Source organism: Cucurbita moschata, unplaced genomic scaffold (assembly GCF_002738365.1).
Source record: "Cucurbita moschata cultivar Rifu unplaced genomic scaffold, Cmos_1.0 Cmo_Scf00036, whole genome shotgun sequence".
In the NCBI taxonomy this organism is placed as follows: Eukaryota; Viridiplantae; Streptophyta; class Magnoliopsida; order Cucurbitales; family Cucurbitaceae; genus Cucurbita; species Cucurbita moschata.
The window spans coordinates 1,399,758-1,422,416 of record NW_019268552.1 but is presented as its reverse complement, the minus strand read 5'-3'; the positions used below and the strand labels follow the sequence as shown (position 1 = coordinate 1,422,416).

General features: G+C 36.0%; 5 protein-coding genes across 6 annotated transcripts in view; 3 read left to right on the top strand and 2 right to left on the bottom strand.

The window, feature by feature from the left end:
* The window catches only part of LOC111431605 (transcription factor BEE 3-like), a 2,496-nt gene extending 1,481 nt beyond the window's left edge, over positions 1 to 1,015 (bottom strand). Inside the window, exons 1-4 of the mRNA XM_023068291.1 lie at positions 629 to 1,015; positions 414 to 536; positions 268 to 333; positions 119 to 187 (exon numbers count right to left, since the gene is read on the bottom strand). Of these exons, the coding sequence (XP_022924059.1) occupies positions 119 to 187; positions 268 to 333; positions 414 to 536; positions 629 to 955 (585 nt within the window). The 5' untranslated portion in view covers positions 956 to 1,015. The remainder of the gene's footprint in view (positions 1 to 118; positions 188 to 267; positions 334 to 413; positions 537 to 628) is intronic.
* A 5,224-nt stretch (positions 1,016 to 6,239) lies between these two features.
* Positions 6,240 to 7,575, top strand: LOC111431623 (transcription factor MYB62-like). Its single transcript, XM_023068316.1, has 3 exons — positions 6,240 to 6,446; positions 6,519 to 6,648; positions 6,846 to 7,575. Exons 1-3 carry the CDS (start codon positions 6,287 to 6,289, stop codon positions 7,408 to 7,410), a joined length of 855 nt encoding a protein of 284 aa, XP_022924084.1. The 5' UTR covers positions 6,240 to 6,286; the 3' UTR covers positions 7,411 to 7,575.
* An 860-nt stretch (positions 7,576 to 8,435) lies between these two features.
* On the top strand, positions 8,436 to 10,866 carry LOC111431738 (40S ribosomal protein S7-like). Of its 2 annotated transcripts, none has more exons than XM_023068459.1 (6): positions 8,436 to 8,518; positions 8,988 to 9,076; positions 9,175 to 9,248; positions 9,342 to 9,465; positions 9,815 to 9,997; positions 10,588 to 10,866. In XM_023068459.1, exons 2-6 carry the CDS (start codon positions 9,002 to 9,004, stop codon positions 10,705 to 10,707), a joined length of 576 nt encoding a protein of 191 aa, XP_022924227.1. In that variant the 5' UTR covers positions 8,436 to 8,518; positions 8,988 to 9,001; the 3' UTR covers positions 10,708 to 10,866. The 2 variants fall into 2 exon arrangements, with proteins under 2 accessions (XP_022924227.1, XP_022924228.1); XM_023068460.1 differs by lacking the exon at positions 8,436 to 8,518 and adding an exon at positions 8,545 to 8,563.
* A 389-nt stretch (positions 10,867 to 11,255) lies between these two features.
* On the bottom strand, positions 11,256 to 14,009 carry LOC111431314 (cysteine-rich receptor-like protein kinase 10). The gene is made up of 5 exons (XM_023067905.1): positions 13,657 to 14,009; positions 12,431 to 12,641; positions 12,102 to 12,339; positions 11,869 to 12,019; positions 11,256 to 11,782 (listed from the first exon to the last, which is right to left on the bottom strand). Exons 1-5 carry the CDS (start codon positions 13,855 to 13,857, stop codon positions 11,411 to 11,413), a joined length of 1,173 nt encoding a protein of 390 aa, XP_022923673.1. The 5' UTR covers positions 13,858 to 14,009; the 3' UTR covers positions 11,256 to 11,410.
* A 490-nt stretch (positions 14,010 to 14,499) lies between these two features.
* On the top strand, positions 14,500 to 21,235 carry LOC111431654 (AMSH-like ubiquitin thioesterase 1). Its single transcript, XM_023068357.1, has 14 exons — positions 14,500 to 14,827; positions 15,418 to 15,482; positions 15,827 to 15,902; positions 15,982 to 16,161; positions 16,312 to 16,379; positions 16,857 to 16,962; positions 17,032 to 17,078; positions 17,338 to 17,668; positions 18,015 to 18,104; positions 18,214 to 18,276; positions 18,376 to 18,450; positions 19,926 to 19,988; positions 20,616 to 20,668; positions 20,785 to 21,235. The coding sequence occupies exons 1-14, from the start codon at positions 14,714 to 14,716 to the stop codon at positions 20,957 to 20,959; spliced, it is 1,506 nt and encodes a 501-aa protein (XP_022924125.1). The 5' UTR covers positions 14,500 to 14,713; the 3' UTR covers positions 20,960 to 21,235.
* The last annotated feature ends 1,424 nt before the right edge of the window (positions 21,236 to 22,659 follow it).

Here is a 22,659-nt window from a genome sequence, read left to right as displayed (position 1 = left end):
GAAACTGAAAAAAAAAAAAAAAAAAAAACAGAACAAAAGAAAGAAAAAAACAAGATCATTAAACACATTGTTTATGTTTTTTTTTCTCAAACTCCAAATGTTTTGCTTTCAGCTTTACCTCAACTTGATTCTGCAAAGACTGCACATAATTGATTATCTCATCCAACATCACTGCCATTCCCATTGTCTGTACAAGACAATGTCATAAGAGAAGTTATAAGAAACTTGTGTTTGTTTTCATTTAAGGTTGTCTTCAATTTTCATTACCTTGTAGCATCCAGGGACAATGTCTTGCAAACATCTCAATCTTTCATTGATTTTTCCTCTTCTTATCTGTTTGTGGAGAATAATGTTTGTATCATTTCAAAAAGAAAAAGAACAAGAAAAAGACCATGAAGTTTATGCAAATTTACCCTTTCTGCTATACTGTGACTGTCTGTTGCTTGACCTCTTTTGGCTCTAACATGAACCACTTCCCTCGGTTTCTCACCGTCGTTTTCGTCGCCTTTTTTCGACCGCTTTCCTTTTCCAGAGTTCTGCAGACATGAAAATGAGAACACCCCAATGAGAGTTGTGTAGATTGACAATAATATAGCCAAAAGAAGGGGTTTTTGGATGAGTTGAATACATTTTTAGTCTGAGGGGTTGAGTTGCCAGAGCTGCTCTCAGATGCCTCATTTTGAAGCCTTCTTTTCTTGCTTCCATGGAGGTCACTTCCAGATGGATTTGTAGGCTCAAAGACAGGTGCAGTGATCTGATTTGCTTGACAGAAATTTTCTCCCCAAATTTCCGGGAATCTGGGAGGAACAGCAGCTTGATTGCCAAAGAAACTGTCGTTGAACAGAACAGGAATGTTGTCAAGAAAATTCAGACTTGGAATTTGGTTGGGATCCATGTCCATTAGAGGAAAAGGTGAAGGCTTTAAGCTCTGGAAGTTTGCAGTAAACTCAGCCATGGAATCTTTGAAACCAAACCTTCCAAAGCCCAACTGTGTTTTTGGATAATGAAGCTCTAAAGCTGTTATTTATAGTGTGGGATTAGTGTATGATTGAGTCTCTCTCATTCTCAATTTAAAGCTTTTTTAATAAAACAATGAAAATTAAGGGTCTGGTCTCATTGGCCCTCCAAAAATGGACCCCATATTTCATAAGGCATATCCAATAATGATAAGCTTTTGGCTCTTTGCTCTGAATATTCCTTTAACTTATCCACAAAAGCCCTTGTTTTGAGAATACCAAATTGCAGCCTCAAATAACTTCATTACAGCAAAGTGAAATGGAAGTGAGAATGTTGGCATTTGAAGAGAAATTTGGTTGAGATCCCACGTCGGTCGGTTAGGGAGGAGAATGAAGCATTTTATATAAGGGTGTGGAAACCTCTCCTTAGCAGACGCGTTTTAAAAACTTTGAAGAGAATCCCGAAAGGAAAAGCCTAAAGAGGACAATATCCGTTAACGGTGGGTTTCGACGTTAGAAATGGTATTAGAGCTAGATACGAGGTGATATGCCAGTGAGGAGGCTGAGCCCTAAGGGGATGGACATGAGGCAGTGTGCCAGCAAGGATGTTGGGCCTCGAAAGGGGGGTGGGGGGTCCCACATCGATTGGAGAAGGGAACGAGTGTCAACGAGGATGCTGGGCCCCTAAGGGGGTGAATTGTGAGATCCCACATCAAACATATTTTATGTAAGGGTGTGGAGACCTCTCCATAGCAGACGCGTTTTAAAAACCTCGAGAAGAAGTTTAAAAGGAAAAGGCGAAAGAGCTTATCGGTGCAATCCCTTTAGAAAATGACCACCATAAAGGTCAACTTTTCATACATGCTAAAGAGAAATTGATAGGAAAGTGTACTATTTATAAGGTGAGCCATCCTTTTCGAAAGGGTATAAATCACTATATTGTAGTGCACTTCCCTCATAATATGCTTTGTTTTGTGCAAATGTGAAATGAACCTGGCCGACATTGATGATTACCAAAATGAAACATTTGGAAATGTTAATGTATCTGATCTCCTAATTGACCAACAACATGTTTTCTGTTAGATTATCATTTTCTTCCCATAAAGTTTGAAGCTTTTAAGGTATGTGGTTTCATTTAATAAAGTGGGAGAAGTATCAACATCTTCATTAGAAAGTTATAGCTTGATTCATTGTCATAACCTAAGTGTTAATAGCAACTAAAGTACAAAATTCTAAGCTTATCTATAACATACATGGTTCTAATAGAAACAAGTCTTTGACGTTTATAAAATATCAAAAGTAATATTAAAAAAATATGAATCCTTCTTAAACAAGAGTCAAAATTTACGAGAAAATTAATAGCTTGAAAACTATAAGATTTCACATCAATTAAAGAGATGAATGAAACATTTTTTTATAAGAGTGCGAAAACCTTTCACTAACCGCGCGAGCTGCTCTCCTGTACGGTCCTCAGGCCCTTCGGTTGTGGGCCTATGGAAGCTTCAACTCATTTGTGGTTTGGTTTGGCTCTCTAAAAGGGCCTCTTTTTAGCTGAACTCCACTTTTGTAATAGGATTTATACATGCCTACTCACCTTACCTACATAGTCTTATTTTACAAGAAAGTATACTTTTTTTTCTACCCTTTTTAGGAAGCATATGAGTGAAGACAAAATATATTAAAATGACCCGTATTGGTTTGAAAGTATAGCTGTCACTCTTAGAATCAGTTCAAGACAAGTAAGTATCGGGAGATCCATTGGAGAGGGAACAAAGCCTTGCTTACGAGGGTGTGGAAACCTCTTCCTAGAATACGCGTTTTAAAAACCGTGAAGCTGATGGCAATACAGATCCCACATCGATTGGAGATGGGAACGAAACACTAAGGCGATACGTAACGATATCTACTAGCGGTGGACTTGAGCTGTTACAAGTATGATGATCATGTTACATAGAGTCGTCAAGTTCCGAATCAAGATTCCAAATCTTGATTCGAATCATGGGCGTGATGCATTACAAATCTAGAGATAAGACGTTAAACCCATCTAGATGGAGAAGTTGTGCGCTTTAGACTGGACATGTCATTTTTCTATAGGTAGTGTAAAGTAAAAATGTGACCGTAAAAGTTTGAAAGATCATAAATTTAGTAGAAGGGGTAGGTCAGTTATTGCTATCGGTAAGAAACCATATTTTATAGGAAGATTTGGAGGGTAAGGCTAAGGGCAAGGCTGCTGCTTGTGCTTCAGGAGTATAATTTGGTCAAACATATTTATTTCTGATCTGCCAACCAAAACCAGAAGGCTCCAATGGGCTTCTGATCTCATTTGTCAAACACTAAGCCATGATGTTGAAGTTAATTATCCGTTTTATTTAATTCATGCTGGCCGCCGCTGATCAAGCTCCCTAATTTTTCTTTCTCAGTAGTTAATTTTATCTTTAATGCCTTTTCTTCTCATTGTCTTGACCAATCTCTACCTCTTTTTTCATGTGGAATATCCTTCTCATTCCATTTCGTATATACCGATCGAGTTCATTGACGACGTCGTGAAGCTGTTTTTCTTTCGAGTTCGGAATCGTTGTGGTTGATCAGAGCATAAAAATGAGTTTCTTCATACATGGTGCCACTGATCTGCATCTTCCTCTTCCTTTTGCTGTGAAAATTTCAGCAAATCAGGACTGATATTAGACAGAGAAAATCGCAACATGGGGAATGTCCACGTCTCATCGTAAGGATCGTTTTGTATTTTGAATCATAAGGGGTTTATTAGATCTCGGTGCACAGATGTCCTAGGTTGTTTAAGTCCCAAAGTGACTGCAATGAGCATAAGTCCCACACCAACCTAACGGCAATCACACACTTGAACGTGAGAGCAATGAATCACCCAAAAGGGAGGCAAGAATCATGCTTTTAGAGAAGCGACCGTTCAAATCTTAACTAAATTGCAAGAATAGTTAACTAAGTCATGCCTATGTACAGGCTCATTCTCCAAACGATACGAAGCCAAACTTTTAGGTTGTTTAAGTAGATTAAGTGATAAATCGATCGTAACAATACTCCAAGATATAAACAAGGGTGATAAATGTCGAGTATACAACGATGCCACCCGGTTTCGTTTGGTCGAAGTCCCTAGTAGAGGAAAGAAATTGTTGTAGGTGATCGGTGCATTTTGCTTCTAATCTATAAAGGGGTGTCGAAATCGTTCCTAGCTCAATAAAATTTAACTTCAAAACTAACAATAAGGACTAATTTTAAGATTTACCGTGCGAAAACTATTGATATTTGAATAGTAATTAGCGTCTCATCTACTCAGCTTTAAATAGTCGGTAGACTAAAATAACGAGAATGACATGATAACATCCGTCGATTTCAGCTCAAATCTGATAGAAAGAATTGAAGAACAAAACTGAGAGAAGGGGAGGGGAATTTGAATTTGAGATGGTATCCCATTTGAAAGGTGGTGGTTTGCACACAAAGTTGCTATGGGATAACAAAGGCATTAATTTGCAGCCATTCCCTCTTTTTTACAGCTGAGCAAAGCTGAAAGTCAAACTTAGCTGCAATAACAAATCCCATAAAAAAACTTTTCAACCCCTTCTTTTTCTTGCCTTGGGCACCAAATTCTTTGAAAAAACACACGCTCCAATGTTCCCCTTTAAGACGGTGCCGGTTAGAGATAGTGTTAGGAATCACAAATCTCTACAGTGCTATGACATTGTCCACTTTGAGCATAAGCTCGACTTCCCCAAAAGACTCCGTACTAATAAAGATGCATTCCTTTGCTTATAAAACTCCGACCCACGAACTAAATAAAGATGTCATTGCTTATTGTTAACGTTTTGGAAACTTCCCCATAAGGAATAAAGGGTATGTTGTGGAATTCGAAGGAAGCTGAAAATGCCGCCACCCAGAAGCAAACATTAATTAGAACAGTAGTTTAAAGTCGTGGTTATGAAGTTATTGGTTCATAGTTAACGATATCTTGTTCAGTCAAGCACGTTTCATAGCCAAACAAAACAAAGAAAAATGGTCCGTGGAAAATTTTGAACATCATTTCGTTTTCAAAGAGATTAAATGTCTTTTTCCTTTCAGGAATCAGTCCAATATGTCATACTTTTGAGTACTTCACTCCAATTTTTCAAGCACCAAAATATATGCCTTCTGCATATAATCATTAATCTCTCTAAATAATTATTTTAATTTAAATTATTTTTAAAATAGCTCGACAATAATTAACATATATTTATTCGGAGGTAAAAACATAATTAAAAGTGAAAAAAATTTAAAATTTTATTTTATTTATGGTTAATGTTTAAAATTTATGAATATTAAAAAATATATTTGACACAATGTGAATGGAAACAATTTGAATTTTCTATAAAAAGAAAAAAATGGAAAACCAGTCGTTTCTACTATTAAATCTAAGACTTGGTTTGAAAAGTAATATATGGATTGATGGTTAATATAATGAGTGGATTCTTAATGGCATTAGAAAATCCAAGTTCTAGAAAAAGGAATAGAATATATAAATAATTATTTTAAATGGATACTAACATTGTATGGAATGTCATCAATCTTGATATCACATAACAAAGATTTATGGAATATTGATATAAAAAGTATCAGAATCAACCATATTTAAAATTTACTTTTTTTTGTTTTCTACGATAGGAATCCGAACAATCAAATTTATGATGCAAAATTATATATTTTTATACGTGTCAGGATATCGTTCATTTATTGTCCATGTTTTACCTAACTACGGACGTTTTATTTTTTATTTCACGTATTTATTGTTAAAATATCATCTTTTGCGTCAAAATCCAATAATTTTATGAATTTATTGTCTATATATTTTTTAAAAATAATTTAAATATTTTAATAATAAATTCATGTAAGTATTTTACTGTAATCTCTTCTCGGTTAGTTTTAATAAATAATGAGTTCAACACTCTTGAGTAAAGATGAGTACATGCTATCGGAATGAGAGTAATCATAAAGATATGATGACATTTTTCTTTTCAGCGATTTAATCCTAAATGTGTTTAGCAATGACCAAACAAACAAACAAATTTTTTTTTAATAAAAACCGGATCAAAACATGTTTTTTATGGATTAAAATTTAGAAATTAAACCCATAATTGAATGTGCAAATTTAAGAGAAAATATGGAGTTGGTTGGGTGGGTAGAAGCAGTGTGAACATTCTCTCTCCCTTGAAGAGTATGTGTATATATATGTGTGTATATATATATATATACACGTTTGGGTGCTTCAAAAGTGGAGAGAGAGAGAGAGAGAGAGAGAGAGAACAGATTATTGCATTCCAAAAAGCATGAGCAGCTGCAGTGAAATTGAAGATGAGAATAATAACAATAACAATGAGGAGGAGGAGCTCCGGAGGGGCCCTTGGACTGTTGAAGAAGACAACCTCCTCATCGCTTCCATTTCTATTCACAGCGAAGGCCGCTGGAATCTCCTCGCCAAACGCTCCGGTAACTACCTATTTTGCCTTCTATTTCTTTTATTTATAGCTCAAATCTTGACGCTTATGTAACCATTTTCAGGGCTAAGAAGGACAGGGAAGAGTTGCCGACTCAGGTGGCTCAATTATCTCAAGCCAGATGTCAAGAGGGGAAATTTGTCGCCCCAAGAACAGCTCTTGATTCTTGATCTTCATTCTAAATGGGGCAACAGGTAATTTGTTCTTGATCTTTTAAGTACCACACAGGCTAATTTAGGGAATGGTCGTGGGTTTATAAGTGACTAATACTAACTCCATTGGTACGAGGCCTTTTGGGGAAACCCCGGCTTTGCTCAATATCATACCATTGTGGAGAGTCGTGTTCGTCTAACAATTTTCATGCTTAAATTTGTGATTGATTTCATTTAAGGTGGTCGAAGATTGCGCAGCATTTGCCGGGAAGAACTGACAATGAAATTAAAAATTATTGGAGAACCAGAGTTCAAAAGCAAGCTAGACATCTTAATATAGATACCGACAGTGACGCATTTCAGCAGATTATTCGCTACTATTGGATCCCAAGATTAATTCAAAAAATCAACCAATCGTCGTCGTTGCCGCCGCCGCCGCCGCTGCCGCCGCCGTCGGAGTTGCCGGGTACTTCTCAAGCAGAGATGGTCTCCCAGAGTTCGTATGGTTTTGAAGCTCCGGTGACGGCGACGCCTCTGCAAATCGGTGGAGATTTGATGGGGAGTTCGTGTAATTCTTCCTCTTCTTCTTCTTCTGGTTTTCAAAATTACGAGAATTACGGGTCGTTTGTGAATGATTATTGGGACGAGGAGCATGGCAGGGGAGAGATGACGAACTGGGCAACGACGGCGGTGACGGGGGATTCTGGTTACCCGGTTGCCCACTGCCACACGGCTGAAACTAATTGGACACACAGCGATTTTACCGGTTACGCGCCCAGTATGGATGAATTATGGCAATTTTAGGAAGAAAAGAAAAAGGGTTTCTTTTTCTTTTTCTCTAAGATAACCCATATAAAAAAATTCTTCATAGATTCATAATTTTAATCCAAAGTAGAACCCCCCAATTGTAGAATATTGTAATTTTAATATAGTTGTATTAAAATAATGTTTGATTATTCTAATATTTTTGTTACAATATGGTGTGTGATTGTAACAAGATTATGTTAATATCTTACTAACCTATGATTAATATATGATAATAATGAGGGGAATCAAAATTAACATAAATCAAATTTGTGTAAATTTTGATTTATAGAAATCATTTTAAAATATTTTATTTACACCAACCTTTAATTTGAATAAAATTATCAGCAAAATTGATTGATTCGAAGCCTTATTTTATATATTTAACACGTGAGGCTAAAATTTTAAAAATATTATAGGTTGGCATAGTGGAGGACTTTAGGAGTGGTGGAATTAGAATCATACCTTTGAAAGGTAGCTTTCGACATTGAATTATTTTATTTTATTTTTATTTTATTTTATGGAAAGACCGATTGGATTTTCTCTCTCTTTGTTGATTTTTCAGACCATCTAGATAGATCCCCTCTAGGGTGTAGCTGCCACCCTATTACCTTTATTACCTTAAAATATTCTATTTTAGCTCGTATATTTTTAATTGTCTAAATTTAATTTATATATTTTAAATATAATATTTTGGAAATAAATAATAATAATAGTTTTCATGTAGATATTTTAAAAATATTTATTTAAAAAATGCTAAAATTTGTTAATTATTTTCAGCCTATTTGTCTATTTGGACATGCACGACGACAAAGTTGGGCCTGCGAAATGAGCTCACAAGCCCAATGGAAAAAGCCCAAATTTCATGCAGCCCCATTTTGGGCTTTTTCCATTGGGCTTGTCTTTGGGTAAATGATAGCCCAAGAGTTGTGTGTTTTGGGCCTGACCTACTACAAACATTTGATCTCATCCGTCCAATGAATAAAAAATAATCTCAGCCTTTGCTTTCATTGTTTTATAAGCTGCCCTTCTTCTCCAAGCCCTAGTCTTCATCGGCTGAACGTTTTCATTCACTGAGTAGCCGATCGCAGCCTTCTAGCGCCGTTGAGTATGGTTCTCTAACTGCAACATTTCGCCATTTTTCCCTCTCTTTGCTAGTAGTCTTCTCTTTGCTAGTTGTCTTCAATGCTCTGTTTTCGTTTCATTCTTTAGGAATTTTTTGACTTTTGCACACTTCATTTTCCGAATCCTCCGAGGTTCGTGATTGCTTGGTGTAGTTGCCCTGTGGATGACGGAGATGGTTAATATATTACCGGTTAACTTCAGCATTGTTAATCATTTTTGTTTTTCTGATTGAATCCGTTAATTTAAGACTGTTAAGTGGTTGGAGGCTTAGATTAAGAAATTCTTCATATTTTTGTGTTTCGAATTTAAAGCCTAGAAAATGATAGGTGTCTTCGACTTCCGTAGTCAAATCCTTTAATTTGAATTTCCATTTTCGCAATATTCAGTTGCCTCTTAAAATGAATGTTTGGCGCTCTCTGAGGGTTTTCCCCTTGTCTTGTCGTCTTGTTCAGCTAGATTTGTTAAGATGTTTACGGCCCTGAAAAAGATCCACAAGGATAAGGATGTCGAACCTTCCGAGTTCGAAGAGACTGTTGCGCAGGTTTGCTTCATAGAGAACAGAAATCTCTTTGTTTTTTTTACTCAATTGTTAACGTTCCTTTACATTCCTCTTTGTTGGCACTTCCGATGTCTCTGCAGGCGCTCTTTGATTTGGAAAACACCAATTCGGAGCTGAAAAGTGACCTTAAGGATCTTTACATTAATTCCGCTCTGTAAGTGACTTAGAGTTATTTCTAAAACATGTTAATCATGATATAATCATTCTGTTTTTCATTATACTAATATTTACGTCTTTGTGGTTGCAGTCAAGTTGATGTTGCTGGAAACAAGAAGGCCGTTGTTATCTATGTTCCCTTTAGATTGAGGAAGGCATTCCGCAAGATTCAGTTGAGGCTTGTCCGTGAGCTTGAGAAGAAGTTCAGTGGAAAGGTACTAGAAGGTCCATTTTTGCATTAGTTCTCTTTTCACTTCGCAAAAGCATAATCATTTTTAAAGTTTTTATCATTAGTTAACTTGGGACATGAATGTGGTGACATACTTCCTACATTGACTTCATGTGATGGTACGGTGTGAGGAGGTTCATGTCCTACACATTGTTCAATTCATGATATAATACAAATATTGTATCAGTCAGTTTAGACATCAATAATTAGAAAGATGTTCCACCTTTTTTCCCTCTATGTAGGTCATGTAAGGATTGATCGGCGTGTATACAAATGTAGGTCATGTCTAAGCCTTATGTTTTCTTGTGCTAATTTTCTTTGTGACCGCTTGTTAGGATGTGATTCTGGTTGCTAACCGAAGAATCCTGAGACCTCCAAAGAAAGGGTCAGCAGCTCAAAGGCCTCGCACACGAACTCTTACTTCTGTGCATGAAGCAATGCTAGAAGATATCGTTTTGCCTGCAGAAATTGTTGGAAAACGAACCAGATACAGGGTTGATGGATCAAAAATCATGAAGGTAAATGCATGGCTTAGAATACCTTTTCCTCATTTCATCTGTCCAGTTAGTATGGAATTTAGATTGTGAATGTCATCTATATTTGGTAAGTCGTATGCTTTTTCATTGATTTTCTTAAGTAATTGTCGCAACTTCTATGCACCACAACTGAATCCTCATCGATCATTTTATTTACTCTATTGCTCCAGAATATACGATCCTATTTTTTGCATCTACTGTTTAGAGGGTATAATGGATTCACTTGGCTTGTGAGGCTAGGACTGATGCTAATGAATAAAAATCCAAAATTATATTTGTTTGGAATTTCATAGAAGGCCAACCTTCCATTCTCAACTAAACCTAAAAATCCAAAATTATATTTGTTTGGAATTTCATAGAAGGCCAACCTTCCATTCTCAACTAAACCATTACTTATCCTGGTTTTGGTTTCTTCGCCACCAAATGTTCTTGCGATGCTTGGGATCTCAGAATGTATAATTAGATAGGGGCTAGTTTGTGGTGGTGTGCATTTTATTTACACTCTTACACGCTCGGTCTATATATCATAGCACCTATTACGGGTATTTACTCTTTGGTTCTTCTGGGTGCAGGTTTTCTTGGACCCGAAAGAGCAGAACAACACCGAGTACAAGTTGGAGAGTTTCGCTGCAGTTTACAGGAAGCTTTCTGGCAAAGACGTTGCCTTTGAGTTCCCGATTACTGAGGCATAACATCCTTATGCAATGTGATTCCGTTTAGATGCTTTTAGTTGAAAGTCATTCAAATTTTTGATGTTGAGAACGTTGAGTGATGTCTTAGATTCTGTTTTTTTTATAAGATTTTTGATTTGACGAAATGAATTGATTAATAGATTCTGTTATTTAAGTATTGATTGTTGGGAACGAAAAAAACAATCTCAGGCCGGGAAAAAACTTATGTGAACTTCATTAATTCTGTTAGTTTCTCATGTTTATTTATTATTTTTTAAAATTTTAATTGCACTATGGAATATGATGAAAAATGGAATGAGCTTTTGTTGATGATTTTAGATTAAAACTTAAAATTCATAATTTTATGAGGCAAATTAGAAAAGATTAGGACAATTTTAATTTATACTTTAGGTGTAAAATTTTGTTAGGAAAACGTGAAAATTGTTTGAGAATGTGTAACTTATTTATTCTAGTTTCTGAGTGTTATTTTCATTATTAAATAAATTTATGTAATTCAACCACTAATAGATTTTTTTGAAGGTAAATTTTAAAAAAATTCTAATATCTAAAAACTAGATGACACATAATTGGTCTCGAATACAAAAACATATGTAACAGAAAGAAATATAAAATTTTGCTCCCGATGAAACGACCCTTACTCCTATCACCCAAAAATGAAAAGAATTAATGTAGCTTTCTAGATACTATGCACAGCTGAAGCAATTCACCTGCCTTCATCAATTGAAGAAATGGACATGGAGTTTCTTGAATAATCCTCTACCAAACTACTACTCGCAGAAGCTCTGGTGACGCCAGTTTGAGTACTGGTAGTATTTGTCTTGGTGAATGCAGAAGTAGAGGTAGTTGTCCGAGGTGCTGCTCGACCATGAAGTCCAGGTTTCCCGGGGCGCGGCAACGTGAATGAATCACTGGAAAGCATGAGATGAATGGTGTTCATATCAGGCCTATCTGAAACACTCGCTTGACAACATAGCAAACCCAACTGAACGCACATAGCTGCCTCATCTGCATTGCATTTTGTTAGGCTCTCATCAGCTAATTCCAAAATCTTCCCATCTTGGTAAAGCGACCATGCCTGTTGAAAGACATATTTGTTTCGGTACTTCATTCCTTTTCTAAAGAAACCTCATGTCATTTCAGTAATAATAGACAGTAACTTACATATCCCAATAGGTCCGCCTGTTGAGCACCAAGCCGATCATCGTGATTTTTTCTTCCACTAACAATCTCCAATACCAAGATTCCAAAACTGAAAACGTCACTCTTCACAGATAAGTATCCATGAATTGCATATTCAGGAGCCATATAGCCACTGTATGAAGTGAAAATAAAAAGAAATATATAATTATTATGCATAAGATAAAAACCAAGTAATGAAGAAAACTACTACTTACTAAGTGCCAGCGATCTTAAATGTATTCAAATGTGTATCATCCCCAGGAAAAAGCCGGGCTAATCCAAAATCAGAGATTTTCGGATTCAACTTCTCATCTAATAATACGTTACTGGCTTTGATATCTCTATGTATAATTCTTGCAGGAGCCTCTTCATGTAAATAGAGAAGACCTCTCACGATACCTGTAATTATATGGAACCGTGTTGTCCAATCCAGGAATGGAGACCTCTTTTTATCTGTCAATATTGTCAACATAATTAAGATGCATGTAAATCTCCACATTACAATTAGAAAAATTCACGAATTCCTCCTAGAAGGAGTTCTTACCAAAAATAAAATAATCGAGGCTTCTGTTTGGCAGAAACTCATATACAAGCATCTTTTCAGGCCCTTCTACACAGCAGCCCAATAAAATGACCAAATTTCGGTGCTGAATTCGCAGTAAAAGTTTCACTTCATTACTAAATTGCCTCACTCCTTGCCTAGAATCTACCGATAGTTTCTTGATTGCTACTTGTTGGCCATTTGGCATCAACCCCTGTATATTTAGCAATTCTAGTTACAATAGATCAGCATCCCTACAATGTCCCCTCAAGAACAAGAGGAAAGAGTGATTTGGACATCGAAAAGAATCAAAGCCAGAGGGCAAAAGGCGGCTGCTTAGAACTTAATAGCCTTCAGGTCAAAATCACAGAGAATCTAAAAGTTTGTGTTTCAAAATAATTCTAAAACAGCTCGCTAATCTTTCTAGATCACTTATCTACGGTTCTAACTTGTAAAACTAAATACTTGATTATTCAGTTTTTGACTTTACCATCTTGGCAACAATTAAATAAACCAACTATATCAAATTTTTAAATAGATGAATAATTCAAATTTTTGCCTCAGACCCATGACCAGAGAATAAAAACATAAACATACGACGGCCTTAAAATAAAATAGTAAAATATAAGCAGTCAACACTATCAGAACATAGGAAAGTCCGTTGAGAACCGAACTGTCATTTTCCAACGCTCTTAAATCAGTTAATCAGTATATGTCCTCTTATGCTCAGTGCAATTATAAATTATAATACATAAATAATCTCTATCATCATCATCATCATCATATATATATATATATACACGAACAAACTGCGACAAATTTGATATTCGAAGTTCAGGTAATTAACTATTGCCAATTGACATGGAGCTGCTCCGAAACCCTAAGAAAAATGGAAGAAGGGAAAACTTCCATGCCGGCAGAATTATCGTCTATGGGTTTCATTAACATCGAAACTCAAAGTCTAAGTTATCTAACATTTGAGAAATGCTTAAATAAACATCAGATTACAGATGGCTAGATTTGCGACCAATCAGCACTTGGAATTTAAAAAATACAAAACTACTCTTGCATCGGAAACATCCAATTAGAACCACAGTTCAGGAGCGGAGCAGATATATTCCTTCAGGGTCGATAAATGAGAAAACACTAACAAAACGAAGAAATTCAATATTCCAACTTCCAAGAATAATGCTCAGTGCAATCATTAGATCAGAACAAACAAATCATACCTTGTACACCGGTCCAAAACCTCCATGGCCGAGCTTATTCACCTCAGAAAAGAAATTAGTCGCAATTTGCAAAGCACTGAGTTCAAAGAAGATGTCAGTGGATACATCTTCATCATCCGCTTCATCGGCACTCGCTGAATTAGCTGCTTTGAGCTTCTTCAAGCAGGCGCAAATAGAAGACAAAAGGCCCATCGAAAGCATCCAAAAAACGCCGCCAGAACTCCGGCGATTGCGCCGGCAACGATCGGTCAAGTTCACACCAGAACCAGAGAGCCAATGAGAGAGAAGATGGTACGGAGTTGAACTTCTCACGCCAACTGTCAAACTGGGTTTTCCATTAATGGCTGCCTTAAATACGAATAGCCCAAAAGTCCCGCTTAGATTCTATATATATATATATATATATATATATATATCTATATATTGGTGTATTTTCCTCCGGTAATTATATAACTTGACTTTTTATTTACCTTTATTTTTTAATTATTTTATTCCATCCATTATGATGGAATTTCGAAGCCAAAACACATTGCCGTCCGATAAAATAATGATAGTGGTTGGGTAGAAAATAAATAAATAAATAAATAATTTGTATAACATCTTAATTGAAATTCAAATGTTTAAGATATCTTTAAAAAGAAAAAAAAAAAGAAAAAAAAATTCAACACGTTTGTCCAATGAAGGGTCAATTTGAAAAGTTTACCATGACGTTTCTCATAAACGTGCATATACACGTTAATACATTTTTCTTTTTTTCTTCTTTTCTTTATTTCTTTATTTTTTATTAAATGGAAAAATAACGAGAATTAAAAGAAAAAGGATAACTAATTAAATACATTTTTCCAAAAAGAAAGAAAATAAAATTACACCTGTGTTGCGTTTTTCTCTTCTGCTCCGCCTTGCCCGACGCGCGAATCCACCATTGAAGATCCCCTCGTCTTTGCTGTGGAGCTTACTGGTCGGAGTAATGATCTAGTTTTTCAGATCAAGGAAAATGATTATCTTTATCTCGAAAGGAAAGCGAAGGTGACGAGAGTTATCTTCAAAAGGAAACATAATGAGATCTTCTTCGGAGAGAATCAACATCGCCGCTAGTACCCGGCGCCTCAATGTTGATAACCGATTTCCTCTTCGTTATTACTATCGAGTTGCCGATAATGTTTTGAAACAGGTAATTCTGCCTCTTGGATTTCGCTTTCCAATTTTGCATACCTATGTAAAATTGAGATTGCTTTGATGAGCGTTTAATTTCGAAGGGGTTTTAATTGCTTATCCTTTTTCCATTCCTAAATATTACTCGATCTTGTAGTTTGTTCTTGTGGATACAGCTTCATTTAATCCAGTAATGGAGCGAAGCTTTTTGAAATCTTTTTTGTAAAATATTGTTCTTATTAAACTACCGAAGTGCCTTGGGGGCAATCAAAACGCTGGCCGTCAATAATTAACAATGTTATCCCGAGTCGATAAGCAAAAAACAGTGATTTATGTAGAGAATTTTATGATTATGTTGAATGCTATATAGGGTATTGGACGAGCTGCTAAGCAGCTTGAAGTTAGGCTTGCAAAGTTTTGTAACTTTTGATTTGACAAAAAGCAGATTTTTGTTCGGTTAAAAATGGGTGTTTTAACAAAGAGGAGGTGGTTTGTTTTTAAGGTATATGTCATTACTGAATCGAGTATGTAATTCCTTGCCTGTTTGACTTCACGTTCTTGTTCTCTTGTCCAATTAATTGACCGTCTAACAAAATTTTTACGTTACAGGCTGACATCTTTCGAGCAGAGAAGAACATAATTGATCTTTATGTCATGTTAATGAGATTTTCAAGGTAAAAAACTAAAACTAACGCCATCAAGTTCTAAAAAATCTTTGATGTTTAATTGACATTTTGGTCTCCTGTTTTTGTATTTGGTGTTATTATTATTAGCCATTATGTTGTTGTCTGCTCTAAGTCTGCAATTACCTTGTCTACTCACCTATTCAAGAAATGGAAGATTGGTTTTCTCTCCATTATTTGTCCTTTTTTTTGCCTGACAGTTTGTAGTTTGTGAGCTACAGGAGGAAATTTAAGGGAGCTGCCTTTCTTTAACTGCCCTTCTGATTGGATTATTTTAGGTCCTCAATTCAATATCAAGAATAACCCTACATACATTTGGTTTTTTCATGCATCAGTTTGGTCACTGAGACAATACCTCGTCATTGGGAGTATGGGACATCTCTTAAATCTCAAAAAAATTATTTTAGAAAGGTAAATGCTGCCTTTGATGTAAATTACGAGCCACTGCATTTATGTTGGTCCACTTCATCAACTTGGTTTGTTTGTACAGAAACTATTAAATGCTTTGAGCGAGCTTGAAGAATTGAAGCCATCGGTTCAAAGAAAGGTGGATGAAATAAATGGGAAACAAAAATATCAAGTCAATGGGCGGGGTAATCAGCATCAAAATGGTTCATCGGATTGGCATTCGGGTGGAAAGCAACATCTTATTGATAATGGCACGGCTAGGGTATAATCGTGTTGTGACCTAAATTTATATCTCCTTTCAAGAATTTGTCCACTGTCCTTTATGATAACACAGCAAAGTTATACTGTTATTTATGCTCCATGAAAAAATAAAAGAATTTTTTTTTTATGTATTTGCTATCTTCTCTGACAGGCTGGTAGATCAGCTGCTACAGAAATTGCTCTTCAGGGTTCAGGGCCTCAGCAATTTTCGTATTCCAGGTCCATGAATGAGAATTTCTGCAGTTTATGCATGTCGAAATGTTTTGAATTTTTTTTTTATTTTAATTCTTTTATTTATGACATATCTTTCTTTCTTTCTTTTTTAAATTTTTTAACGCATTACCTTTTTAGCTCCCACTTGGTGTACAGTGCCCCCCTGTTGTAGTTATAGCTTAAATAACTTGATAACCCTATGCAAAAACCTTTTGTAGTTTCTTGGGATCAGGACCCCTCTTTTGTTATTTCATCACATCAATGAAATTGTCTCTTATCTAAAAGAATTCTAATTCTTCTATTGAATATCAATTAAGTTTACCATAGATTGCACCATTTTTTAATTCATGCTAGCATTGCAGAAATATTTGTTCTTTTAACGAAACATTAAGTTCATTGTTCTAATCTTGTTAACAAATATGGTTGATCTCGATACTATATGAATTTTTGTTTCCCTCATTCCAGTTGTTTGTATTGTTGTAGATCTATTCATATTCCACTCCCAACAGAGGAAACATTATCCCGCCATTCTATTTTGGGTCCCAATGGGCTTCATGGCAAGTGGCAACCACCTATCGTTGATAAAGGGGTATTTTCAGACTAAGCATTTTCTTTCTAGATTTCCTCAGAAGCATACTGATAGATATTGTCAATGTAGGTCCAATATCCACGTATTTTGGATCTGTCTCCCGTTGAAATTCCAAGGTTCGTCTTATAATCAACTTTCAAAAAGATACAGGTTTTAGTTACCTGCAACTACATTGAATCTTTACAATGTACTCAAGTCATCACCCAGTATGTCTATATGTACAATCAAGTTCTTACAGTTTCCTGTCCTGCATCCATGCTTCTGATTTCTAGTAACTAAACACTTTATTGTCATTATATTTTTGTTTCACACAGAGGAATTTACCTCTATTGTGTTGTATGTAACATCTATTTTCTCTATGTTCCATATAAACAGCTTACAACAGTCAATAGAAACCAAACTTACAATAGAAAAAGATCTTGGAAACTTGGAAAAAGAAAGACCTGATATAGACTCAATCTGCACCGAGGATAAGGATTGCAAGATAAATAATGCCATGGAAACAGATTCCTTGATCTCCTTTGAAAAAGTTGAGATGCCTGCCCCTGTTGAAATTGTCCGACAGCCTTCTCCTCCACCTGTGCTTGCTGAAGTACAGGATTTGATACCTGCAATGTCACCTCAAGTTCCCGAGGTAGAATGTGCACAAGACACTTCATTGTCGGATGGTTTTGTTCATCCAGAAGCTTCAATGCAATTGCACATCGTGAGTTACTGATCCTTGTTTTTGGTTCGTTTTATAGGCCTTATATTTTTCAGTTTTTTCTGGAATAGCTGGCAAATTATGAAAAGAGAACCAGCAGTAAAGATAGCAAGTCCTACCTGTTATGTGCTAAATTATGTATGTATGAGATACCTGTTTTTTTCCGCTCTCTTTTTTTTATATATCTTTATATTCTTTCATTTTTACTCCATGAAAGTGTGGTTATTTATAAAAAAAAAAATGTATATGAGATAATTTAGTTTTTTATGCTGAATATTTTGAAATTTAGGGACATCTTGTCTGGATGAAGGTTTTAATTTATGTTTCATTATTGCAATTTCTCTTGCAGTCGACCAAGATGATGGAGAGCTTCATGAGGCTAGCCAAGTCAAATACTGCCAAGAATTTGGAAACTTGTGGTATTCTTGCCGGTTCGCTTGTATGTTTTGCTACTTCTATGAACCTGCACGTTTTTGCAATTGTTAGCATTACTGGCTGTATATTTGTAACACTAGATTAAAGTTTAACAAATTATCCTCTTTTTGCAGAAAAACAGAAAATTTTATATCACTGCACTCATCGTACCAAAGCAGGAATCAACACCAAATACTGTATGTCTATTTCATGCTTGTCTATTAGACACTGTTTCATTTACAATACATTCATCTAATGAGTATAAACTACTGAACTATCAATCATCTAATCATCAGTGTCAGGCGACAAATGAAGAAGAGATATTTGACGTGCAGGATAAGCGCTCTCTATTCCCACTTGGGTGGATTCATGTAAGAATTCTGGTTTCTTACAGTAGTTGATTGTCTTATTATTCTACTTGGGATTGTTTTATTAGCATGTTTTTTAGGTCTCATTTTGCAGGACTTCTTCTGATGTCTTCGATGAATGGAATTCATTTTCAAGTTGAAGTCTATATATATTATATATTTATTTCCTTTCAAGCATGTCACATTTTTGAAATAGATTCTATCTTGTTAAAAATAACATTTCTATCTATCTTATCGGCTTCCAGATTGAAAATACAACTGCATGCCAAAAATACGTAATGTAATATCTCACGTCTTCAAAGGTCTTCAGTTTCATTATCAGTATGTGAAGGATATTAGTTGCTTCAGGGTATTTGTTATCAGTCCATCATGTTAATCTTTGAGTTGTGTACTAGTATTCATTAAAAACATATCAATTGCACTAATAAATTCTATCAAGGAGAATAGTTATGAGGATCAGTTATTGACATTTTCTATAATTATTATTATCGTTGTTGTCTTTGTTATACCTTTGATAGAAACAAGAAGAGATGATAAATAGACCACGGAAGACAAGGTATCCTCCCACCTTAAAGCCAGAGATTACCCAAAAAAAAAAAAAAACGCCTTGATTAAATCTCTCCACATAGATTGCTTTCTCTCTGGTGGGATGACCACACTACGAAGAAATAGCAACATTCTCAACCTTAGCCTGAAAAAAAAGGAAAAAAAAGTCTCAACCTGATGACAAAAAGGCCCATAAGATATTAAAGAGTTCAGGATTGTCACCAAAACCTGCTAGGAAATAGAACAGAAAATTGAAAGATGATTTGGGTTTTCTTTACCTTGTTTGCTCAAGGTTCCTTCTTGGATAGAGAACCATTTTATGCTTTCTTCTCCCATTTTGTTGTTGGTACAGATGCCACCAAGCACAGAGAATATTGTTTTCTCTGGGTGGTTACCTTTCCAATTTGTTTCACACAAGGAGATCAAAAGTTTTAAGGTAGTGGAACAATGATTGTCCATTCTGACATTAAGTAATGATCTCTACTTGTTTTTCCTAAGGTTATTTGAGATAGAAAACCAAATCTCAGTAGACCTCTCCCCCCCCCCCCCCCCCCCCCCCCCNCCCCCCCCCCCCCCAACACACAAAAGAAAAAAAGTTGATGATGCTTGATTCATCTCAAAAGGGGCAGAAAGCCGACAAATGTTTGAGTATTATACATACATTGCTACCGACTTTGCACTCCTAAGTGAATAATTTAGGCAACATAAAGAGTTGGAGTTTCAAGTTTAAATCATGTTCAGTTAGGAATGTCCAATTGACTGTTCGTACATGGATGACTGTTTGTTCTGACATGTATATTGAATTTCAATGCTAATGTAAATAAGTCTGTTTTTATTGTCTTAATAGTTGATTATATATGTGGAAATTATGAATTTATGATATTTAAGGCTATTGTACATGTTGTTCATCGATCCTGTTGTGTTATTTCCAGACACATCCTTCACAGTCATGCTTCATGTCGTCGGTTGATGTTCACACACATTACTCATATCAGGTATCTCATTTTCTTGTGGGCAAAAGCTAATGTGTTGGATGCGTAGGAGTACTAGATAAAATATACTTCCCTGTTGCATGAATTACCGATGATGGATATCACTAATTGCAATTTTTCGGAGCTTACTTCTACTGGCAAAAGATAAGCATTCATATTTTTATGGAACGACAATGAAATAAGCTCCTTTGATTATGTGTATAAACATACTTTTCCATGATTTTGAGATGAATTTATACCCGCTTACTTTTAAAATCTACATCAACAATCTCCTTCCCTCTGGTGAGGGGAAAAAGGGAAGTGGGGCAGGTGGCATACTCCAAGTTGAATCAAGAGATGTTTGAGTGAAGCGAGGAGGGGCGGGATCGGTCTTAAAAAAAGGTGCTCTTGAAGAGGAGAAAGACTTGGTTTTATTTAATGTCTCTCGTTTCTTATTTGTGTGTGAGAGAGACAGAGAGAGACTTGGCGTAGATGAAAAAAAAAAAAAAAAAAGGATTAGCATTTGCAAATGCACTAGAAACTTAGAGTAAGGATATTTCAGTGCAACTATTGTTAAATCACCTGAAATTATACATTTTTTAAGGCTTTACACTGTTGCTTTGGAAGCTAATATAGATTCTCAATCTCCAGGTAATGTTGCCTGAAGCTGTTGCAATTGTGATGGCTCCCCAGGACAGTGCGAGGTATGATCTTAAATAAAAACACTTTGCCTAGATTGCTTAGATTGCTTGAATTTCGTTAATCACTCTTTTGGAACATTCTTGAACATTTTCTAAGAATCCCCCCCTGACATGAACAGAACCCATGGCATTTTCCGGTTGACAACCCCGGGTGGCATGTCAATAATTAGGCAATGCCAACAACGTGGCTTTCACTCGCATGGTCAGCCTCCTGATGGTGGACCCATTTACAAAACCTGTACAGATGTATACATGGATCCCAATCTGAAATTTGATGTCATTGATCTTCGATAATTTGAAACCGGTATTTTTGTGGCATTGAAACACTCCTAATTCGTACAGATTAAGTTCTATCAATAGAGACAAACTCCTGTAACTTTGTTCATACATAGGCTTTACCTCCAGAGGCAATGCCGGTCAATCTTTTTTTAGCTTGAGCATTTGTATACCAATTAATCCCCTGATATTGAAAGAACAGAGATTTCATCCAAACAAACACTTCAAAACGATTGTTTCTTGTACAGACATGCTTGCTTTATTTTTATGAGAAATTCTATACCTTACAAATGACTCAAGGATCCTGTGCATTTTGATGATGGGCAATCATTTTCCATGTTTGAAGTATGGCATTATTGTACAAACTGTGGTATATCTATAGAGTTCGAGTATTGGTATCTCTATCATTCTAATGGAGAATGAAAAGGTAAAGATGGAAGGCAGCAGAAGAGAAAGGAGTGAGCGAGCTGGAACTGTACACTTCTGTAGGACTGTGGAATCATTTCTTTTCTAATTCTTGATATGCATAGAGAAAAGTGTGGGATCATTTCTTCAAATCTCACAACACTAAAGGATGTTTGAGCACATTCATTTCGCGTATACGATAATGAGGATACATTTCAGTCTTTGCAAGACTACAAAAGTGTAGTTTACGCACAGTTTCTTGTTCAAATGATTGATCCATTAATTAAAAAGAAAAAAAGTCGAGGCATTTCTAGGTGATATTCAACCATCCATTTTTTTTAACCATCAATCCAACCCAACTTATTCATTATTTTTTTTATTGTGTTTTTGTCTCTCTCCCTCTCTCTCTCTCAAAGACAAAGATGGAAAGTTGACCCAATCCGACTCATTTTGTAAGTGCCTAAGCCCAGATTGCTATCAGTTTGTAAGTGCCCACGTCTTTATAAAAATATGTTTTTTGTAAGTGCCCACGTCTTTATAAAAATATGTTTCGATCACCTCTCCAACTGACGTGAGATGTCACACACTTTCGCCTCAAGAAGAATGGATATAGATTAATTCATTGGCCTTGTTCTGTTCTGTAACAAATCCTGCTTCTATGGCCATTGTACAACTCTTTCCTCCCACATTGAAACAGGCACAGGCATGACACGTCCGAATTGGTACTCTTCCACAACATAGTTTAGTGATTCAACATGAAGGGTTATAGGCTGTGCTGGAGATCCAGACAGTGACAGAACCCCCTTGAGAGGGGTCTCCCATTGCCAGTTTAACCACCAAAACAGCACACTTCCAACACATCAGTTAATGTTCACTCACAATCAAGAGTACTTTGATGCTGATCACAACATTTGTTTTTGTTTTTCACTTTCTGCTCTTCATGTTCATCAAACCCATCTGTTATTCTCTACAACATGACAACACATGATGAGGATGGCTGTTGGCTGATGGGTTTGTTGCAGCTGAGGACTGTTTTGTCATTTACCTCTTCCCCCTTTTCCCCTCTCGGTCCCCCTCAACCAAGATTGCTCAAATGGCAAGTTGCTCGGGCCATCTTCATCTTCCCCACCCTGGACCCTACTTCCCATCATTCTCCAACTCACTCAACTTAAGACTGTTTCTTACTTTAAACCCAATTTCCATGGCTGCTTTCGTATACGAAAGATCAGCCCAAGCCTACTGGTAATAAATATTGTCTTCTTTGGACTTTTTCCTTTCGAGTTTTCCTTCAAGGTTTTTAAAATGAGTGGTTT

Excerpts from the sequence above, each read along its gene's own strand:
- LOC111431623 (XM_023068316.1), top strand. The coding sequence starts at position 6,287 with ATGAGCAGCTGCAGTGAAATTGAAGATGAGAATAATAACAATAACAAT. Across the intron at positions 6,447-6,518 it reads TCTCCTCGCCAAACGCTCCG|GGCTAAGAAGGACAGGGAAG; the intron begins GTAACTACCTAT and ends AACCATTTTCAG. Across the intron at positions 6,649-6,845 it reads CATTCTAAATGGGGCAACAG|GTGGTCGAAGATTGCGCAGC; the intron begins GTAATTTGTTCT and ends ATTTCATTTAAG.
- LOC111431738 (XM_023068459.1), top strand. The coding sequence starts at position 9,002 with ATGTTTACGGCCCTGAAAAAGATCCACAAGGATAAGGATGTCGAACCT. Across the intron at positions 9,466-9,814 it reads AGAAGAAGTTCAGTGGAAAG|GATGTGATTCTGGTTGCTAA; the intron begins GTACTAGAAGGT and ends ACCGCTTGTTAG. Across the intron at positions 9,998-10,587 it reads ATGGATCAAAAATCATGAAG|GTTTTCTTGGACCCGAAAGA; the intron begins GTAAATGCATGG and ends TTCTGGGTGCAG.
- LOC111431314 (XM_023067905.1), bottom strand. The coding sequence starts at position 13,857 with ATGCTTTCGATGGGCCTTTTGTCTTCTATTTGCGCCTGCTTGAAGAAG. Across the intron at positions 12,642-13,656 it reads GTTTTGGACCGGTGTACAAG|GGGTTGATGCCAAATGGCCA; the intron begins GTATGATTTGTT and ends CTAAATATACAG. Across the intron at positions 12,340-12,430 it reads CCTCGATTATTTTATTTTTG|ATAAAAAGAGGTCTCCATTC; the intron begins GTAAGAACTCCT and ends CAATATTGACAG.
- LOC111431654 (XM_023068357.1), top strand. The coding sequence starts at position 14,714 with ATGAGATCTTCTTCGGAGAGAATCAACATCGCCGCTAGTACCCGGCGC. Across the intron at positions 14,828-15,417 it reads CCGATAATGTTTTGAAACAG|GCTGACATCTTTCGAGCAGA; the intron begins GTAATTCTGCCT and ends TTTACGTTACAG. Across the intron at positions 20,669-20,784 it reads GCTCCCCAGGACAGTGCGAG|AACCCATGGCATTTTCCGGT; the intron begins GTATGATCTTAA and ends TGACATGAACAG.